The 7,413-nt window shown below is 37.7% G+C and overlaps 1 protein-coding gene across 1 annotated transcript; it reads left to right on the top strand.

The window, feature by feature from the left end:
- The first annotated feature begins 424 nt into the window (after nucleotides 1-424).
- stoml2 (stomatin (EPB72)-like 2) lies at nucleotides 425-6,302 on the top strand. The gene is made up of 11 exons (XM_026174269.1): nucleotides 425-475; nucleotides 570-613; nucleotides 1,087-1,239; nucleotides 3,573-3,672; nucleotides 3,792-3,850; nucleotides 3,943-4,044; nucleotides 4,131-4,265; nucleotides 4,638-4,782; nucleotides 4,892-4,971; nucleotides 5,053-5,181; nucleotides 5,292-6,302. Exons 2-11 carry the CDS (start codon nucleotides 572-574, stop codon nucleotides 5,415-5,417), a joined length of 1,071 nt encoding a protein of 356 aa, XP_026030054.1. The 5' UTR covers nucleotides 425-475; nucleotides 570-571; the 3' UTR covers nucleotides 5,418-6,302.
- The last annotated feature ends 1,111 nt before the right edge of the window (nucleotides 6,303-7,413 follow it).

Here is a 7,413-nt window from a genome sequence, read left to right on the forward strand (position 1 = left end):
ATTACACCAGAACGAGTGCATTTATTAACGAAAAACAAAACAAAACAAAAAAATTAGTAGTAGTAGTCGAAATATTACTCAACTATTAGTTGCCAGTAGTAATATTTTTTATTAACTAATAAGATTCAGTAGACTTATATATTATATTTCATAATAGATTATCAGTCTTCCACAATGAAAGGTGCTTAAAGAGAACAGTGGCAATAAAAGTAACCTTTAAAACGTGAAATAGTTACAGACATACTGCAAAAAGAATATACTAGTTTATGTGAAAGACAAAAGTTATAGGGCACTATAATAGTCATACAGTGAACATTTGTATTAAAGTCACTTATTTCGTCCTATATTTTTATATCTTTTTAAATGTATTATTATTAATGTATCTATTAGCGGAACCACTGTATGACTTTTTGTTTCCCGCGCTGGGGGAGTTTTTCAGCGTTGCACCACTGATGTAACTTTCATTTCCTGATCGGTAAGGGTCACTCGCGTGACTGTGTAGTCTCAACAGAGTGTAGTTTACCAAACCTAATCTTCTAATTTTAAACAGTCCTTTTGCAATCTTTCAGCGATGTTACGGACGCTGTGTCGGACCGGCGGCCTCATTTTGCAGGTAACTGAAACTGTCACTGTGTGCCTCCTTCGGCTTAACATCTCGTGCACCGGTTCTTTTCTGTGGCTGGTGAAATAGGTGTCATTCATCAGCGTGAGCCCGTGCGTTTAATAATCCCGATAGCACTGTATTTTTAGCGGAACACCTGCGGACATAATGATTATTTCTAGATGAAAATGAACTATTGGTTAGCTGGTATGGCCAGAGAAAGACTTTGTTATGGTCGATTAATATGGTCACATACTGTATACACTCAAATGGGTATTTACCAATGACCTCGTTCATATATATAATATGTAGAATGTGACCAAATAAGTCTAACCAAAAACTTAAAATTGAAACATAAAACAAGAATATTAACATTGATGTTTATTCAGCAACCTTAAGCTCTACAAGCTAAGATAGTCTTATGAGTCTTGGCTCAAATTCATGCAGTAATGCCACCTGTTTACATTTTAATGAATCCTCTGTAGCAGACCCAGCGGACCGTGCCGAGGTTGTGCGTTAACCCAGTTCAGCAGCGATGGGCGTCCAGCCTGCCCATGAACACCGTGGTGCTGTTTGTGCCCCAGCAGGAGGCTTGGGTGGTGGAGAGGATGGGTCGCTTCCATCGGATCTTGGAGCCGGTAAACTTTGTTGCATTTAATAGATCCCCAAAAAACAAAAAGCACAACAAATAGATGGTGTTCTTCCCCAAACAACATGGGTTCGATCCCCAGTTTGACCATGAACTTCATAAATTTTCATTTTGGTCAAATCAAATCATATTGCATAGAACTAAACTGCATTACAGTTACATATCCTAGCTTTCCAACTTACCACAATTACAAATACAGATCAAATACAGTTGTGATCAGAGGTCTTGTCAACACAAAGTTATTTATTTGGAGCACAGTTCTGTAAGAAAGATAAGTTACTGAAAAAGTGCTTGTGCTTAAAGTGCTTCACTGAGCTGAAATGTAAACTTAAAACATCTCAAGATTTAATCAATAAAAAGAAACTCTAAATGAAAAGGACCTCAAAGTGTCTCAAAGGCTTGATATCTTATGGACTATCCTCCATTGCAGTCACATTCCCCCTCAGATGGCCAGCTCCTGTAATTTGGCCTTTTTTTTTCCCCCCAGTGTGTCTGGGATGACACCTATAAACTGGGCGCACGCGACATCATTACTGTATGTGGGTTTATGTTCAAGCTATTTTTCTTGTGAAGAATTATTTTGGACTTGAACTTGGTGGACGGAGCTTCTTCTTTGGGAATATCATAGGCAATGTTGCAAGCAACTTTTCTTTGCAGATGCTCACGATGCCGCTCTGGGCAATGCCCCATGTCGCCCGTATCAAAAACCGCCACTGCACCACAGTAAATGTAGTGCATCATGTTGTCAGCTTTACTGTATCTTAGCCAAAGAAACTGGTCAAGCCACTGTCTTCGAAATGTATATACTTTACCCATTTTACTTTCAGTTGGCTATGGCTCGGAGTGGATCGTATGTGATTTATTATTTGATGCAGTCTCCAAACCATTGTTAAACATAATCTGCCGTTTACTTCCGGCCTACCCGACCTTCTGAGGACCCGGCCTTCGCGGTCCTCAGGAGGATGCAGCCCATGAATTTGGACACGACTAATGTGTGTCTGTTGTTGACCACACAAAGACTTTTTTTTTTTTTTAAATACTTGAACAGCTGGTCGTACCGATGCATCCTAATATATATATATATTTTTTTTTTTAGTCGCACCATTGATAAATTAGCCAAATAGGCTGCACTCTAGAGCCCTGGGTTACATAATGATGTAAAAAAAAAAAAAACAAGATTTAGGTGCATGAGTTTGGATTTATGGTCAAATGTTTATACAGACTCAAAAATATACACAAAGGCCCACTGATATTTGCTTATCAAGTTGCACCTTGACCAGACAATTTGGATCATATTTTGATCGTATGCCATCATCACACTTGTGGCATATTTTCTTACTTTTTTTTGGTAATTGATTAATCTTCCTACTGTTTCACTTGTTGTTTGGCAGCATGATGCAATGCCAAGACCTAAGTAACTGTGTTTCATTCATAACATGTCAAATTGTTGAATGACAATAAAACTGAGTCTGATATTTGACCACTCTGCTTGGAAGTGTTGGGAGAGTTAATTTAAACTGGCTGGTTTCCTGACATGGACTCAGCTTTTGTGCTTCATTCATAAATTTTCAATAGGATTAAGATTGGGGGTATATAAAAGCTGCTCCAGAAATGTAATGTCAATGTGTTTTATCCATTCCATAACCAGATTTGATGTGTTTTTCATTGTCTCTAGAGCCCTGTAAGACATCTGACTATCTTGTATTTTTGTACACTTGTTTGATGATCTTAGATTCTGCAGCTGTTTAGAAATGGCTTCAAGTTATCTTTCTAACTTGTGTAAATGTACAATTCTCCTTAGATCTTCACTGATTTCCTTGAACTTTCACATTGGTCTGAGTATTGGTCACTTCAGTGAGTGCTGTCAAACAGATAATTTTAATGCTGACAAATGGAAACTACCAGTTGTAGTCAGTCATGATGGCAGCCTTTGCCTTGTCAAGTTAAAACACATTGTAGAACCTTCAGCACCACTTATGAACACAATTAAGTGAGTGTATGTTTATATTTGAGCCCGTATGTATACATGCAATCCAACTTGAATTCACACTTGGTCACCCAATTGTCATTTGTTTAAAGTAATTAAAGATGTATGCTGTACAACCATTCCACTTCAAAGAAATCATTAAAAGGCCAAATATTACCATGTCATTCATACCATGGAAATTTTAGTGTATTTTATTTTGATAGACTACTAAAGAAACTTGCCTTTAAGCAACAATACTATAACTCATTTTGCTTTGTTATTGGACTATGCCATTAAAATTCCAAACATTATTCACTGCTGGCACACCCTAACATTTTCCCTTTTGCTATCTATAGGGTTTGAACTTCCTCATACCCATACTTGACAGAATTCGCTATGTTCAAAGTCTCAAAGAAATTGTGATTGATGTCCCAGAGCAGTCTGCAGTATCCCTAGGTAAGTAAGACATTGTTTATTTCTCATTATTCACAGGAGGACGAGCAGGCTTTTTTTTTTTTTTTTTAAACAGAATTGATTGTTTTCTCCATATTGTTATATTTTCTTTGAACTTGCAGATAATGTAACACTGCAGATTGATGGCGTGCTTTACTTAAGGATACTAGACCCTTTTAAGGTATGCTGGCAACAATTAGAACAGATCCAAATATCTTCTTGCTTATTTTTTTTTTTTTTTTAAATTCACTTTATACTTTTGTTTGTTCACAGGCCAGCTACGGTGTTGAGGATCCAGAGTATGCTGTCACACAGCTGGCACAGACCACCATGCGTTCAGAACTGGGCAAACTCACATTGGACAAAGTGTTCCGAGTAAAGACAAACTGCTGTTTCATCTCATATTTTTTCTCTGTTCATGAAGGAACAAGTTGTATTTTATCTTTGCATTTGTTTTTAAGGAAAGGGAGTCTCTGAATTCCAACATCGTCCATTCCATCAACCAAGCTTCAGACGAGTGGGGAATCCGTTGCCTTCGTTACGAAATCAAAGATATACACGTTCCACCTCGTGTCAAAGAGTCCATGCAGATGCAGGTGAGAGAAACAAAAGAGCTTTTTAAAGCATAATTTTTAGTTTTTAATTCACTGCACGATCTTATGGTACAAATGGGTATTACATGAAAGTACAGCTTAGCCATCATTCAAGTACAGTTTATAATCTTCAACAGAAAAGAGACCTTTTGTAGTCAAATAATTTTCTTATATTGTGTTGGTAAGTTTGGTTAAGTTTAAGAGGTTTTACACTGATTCTTAAAAACTAGAGTTCATAGTACCTTAAATAAATTATAGGTCTTTTCAGACAAGGTCAGAAACATTTTTTGCATATAGCAGTAGATATTTCAACTGTGGGAACAAGACTAAATCACTTAAATTTACTGAACAGGACACTTTATTCACCCCATGTAGGTGGAAGCTGAGCGTAAAAAGAGAGCCACAGTGCTGGAGTCTGAGGGGACAAGAGAAGCAGCCATTAATGTCGCTGAGGGTCGTAAACAAGCACAGATCTTAGCCTCGGAGGGTGAAAAAGCAGAACAGATCAATAAAGCGGCTGGTAAGTGCGTTTAGTTGGTTTATCACTCCAGTTTCCACAAATTATCTCACATCTTTTTGCTTTTAGAGGCTAATATGCTCCCTGTTACCTACTACTCTGCTCCGTCCAGGTGAGGCTCAAGCAGTTCTAGCCAAAGCTGAGGCCAAATCCAAGGCCATCCGTATGTTGTCAGATGCTTTGACAGAGCAGGTAAATGTTCTTTTCCATTTTCACAGTCTGACTTACAAAAGCTTTTCATTGGTTAATGCTTTTTTTTCCTCTTAAATTCAGAATGGAAATGCTGCCGCTTCGCTAAGTGTAGCTGAGCAGTACGTGTCTGCTTTCTCAAACCTCGCTAAAGAGTCAAACACCATCCTTCTGCCCTCTAACACTGGTGACATTAGTGGAATGGTTTCACAGGTATGTCTGCTATCCAATAGTCCCAACTATTGGATTTATATGTTAACAGCTTCTAAATTATTAAGTTTACATGCCCCTAATGATGCTTATCTTGTCTTCTTGCCACTCAGGCTATGACTATTTATAGCACGCTGGCAAAGCCAAGCATGAGGGTAACTCCAGAGGTTTTGGAGGAGAACCGTGAAGAGGCTGCGAACCCATCGGGATCACCTCAAGAAAAAGGAATTAATGAATGAACTCAAACTAATAAATGACACAGAACCAGAAGAAGCAGTTTATGTTGAAGGTCCACGGTTTGTTCTCACACAGACCTTAAAATGACAGGACAAAAGGGAAAAATTGCCAACTTTAAAACTCTTCCGAAGCCTTGTCCTGGAGCCTGGGGGAAAGTTACACCTTTTGTATGGGGAGTCGTAATCTTCACTGAGTGTGGTTTAATTAGTGTATGTTTGAGAAAGTAACACCAGCCTCCAGCCAAATACACAGATACCGGAGTCTATCCAGCTGACGTGGATGTCAGCACAGACACGGATGCAAAAATAAGTCTCCCCTGAGCAATTTTATATTTTAATATGTTGAGCCCTTTTGACCTCTCTACCTGAGGTTTTTGTAGATTATACCATCATGTTTTCTCACTTTGCAGCCTATTTTCCATGTTTTCCCAAATAGCTATATTCAGGTTCTCTGAGATTATTAATAATAATCAAAGCCAGCTCAGGTGAAAATATATACATAGGTATTATTTACAGAAATGGGTGACAATTCTCCCTCTTTGTGTTGATGGGACCACCGACTTTAAGTTGCTGCATGCAATGCCTGGCTGGATTCCTCACAATGTTTCTAAAAGTGTATTAATTTCACAGTTTACTACGTTTTTTGAAACATTACCCTATCGATAATAAAGCTATATCCCCATGAAAAGGTTACATTAGAATTTCCTTTAGAAAAAAAACACCTACTTTTTGAAATGATTAAGAGAGAATTTTTTTTGTCAAAGTCTAGGTAATGTCCCGTGTCAGCTCGATGATCAAAATATTCCTCTCCTCCGAGTATTTGTATTCATATCTGATGTCTTACCGGATATATTTATTAAATTTCAAGGTTCACTGCAAAGACTTGAAGTTTGTTTTGTTATTTCTGTTTTCTACAAAATAATGGAATATGAACTGGGCAACCGGGCATGTTAAGTCTGAGAAGATTTGAAAAGATGTGGTTAGATGAAATATTTGGACAAAAATGTTCCAAATATACAAACATGTTGAAAACTATCAAATGGCTATTAAAATAAAAACACACCCATGCTGATTTAACAAAGTCTGCAAAAATAAATACGTTTGCCTATCTTGTTACCTGCTAAAAAGATAGGCAAACATGAAAAGCGCTGTTGGTTTATTAGCCCTCTACTTTGCCTTACAGGCATAAACGTGTGTACATAAACTGTGGGCCAGTGACTTGCACTTGGCTCTCAGCAAAAAAAAAAAAAAAAAAGACTGTCACCTGGGGCCTTCCTATGTGGATTGTGCATGTTTTTCCTGTACCTTGTTCTGTCTTGCGTCCTATCAGTCCTAAAACATCTGTTAGGTTAACTGCCGATTCTGAATTGAGTGTAGAGTATGAAAACTTGTGAATTCTTGAGATGGTCATTTTCACCACTACCATCTTGGTGTTTTGAAGCCAGATGTAATGAGGGGTCTGAATGTGAAACTACACGCTCATCGATTAAATATTTGTCAATCAAAAGTTTGTAGCCAATGAGCTTGCCCTGGCTAATTTTCCACTCAACCCTTAGAAGATGTATTAAATGGACTCAGTGTTTCAAGATCTAAAGGCCATTTTCACAGCCACAGCCTGTGTTTGTCTTTTTACAATCACAGGTTGTGGCTATTAGAAACAACGGAGGCTTAACAAACTTGGCCATTGGATTCACTTTCTGCAACTGTAGCTGTCCAGGGTGCAACTTGCTTTTCTCCCAGTGACAGCTGAGATTGCCTTTAGTACCTCCTAGATACCCTAAATTGCATCAGTTAAGTCTAATTTGATTTTACGTTAATAAGCCAACCAGCAACAACAACAAAACAATATTGTAGTAGACAAAGCTATGAAATATCATTAAATTAAAATGTTTGAGACCATTATTGATATTTTATAATAACTTTTACAAAACTTATTTCTAGTCCATTCTCTTTTAAGGGTGGTTTCTCTGCAGAATTTCTGACGTGTTTAGCGATTTTC

The sequence above is a fragment of the Astatotilapia calliptera genome, chromosome 7 (genome assembly GCF_900246225.1).
Source record: "Astatotilapia calliptera chromosome 7, fAstCal1.2, whole genome shotgun sequence".
Lineage (NCBI taxonomy): Eukaryota > Metazoa > Chordata > Actinopteri > Cichliformes > Cichlidae > Astatotilapia > Astatotilapia calliptera.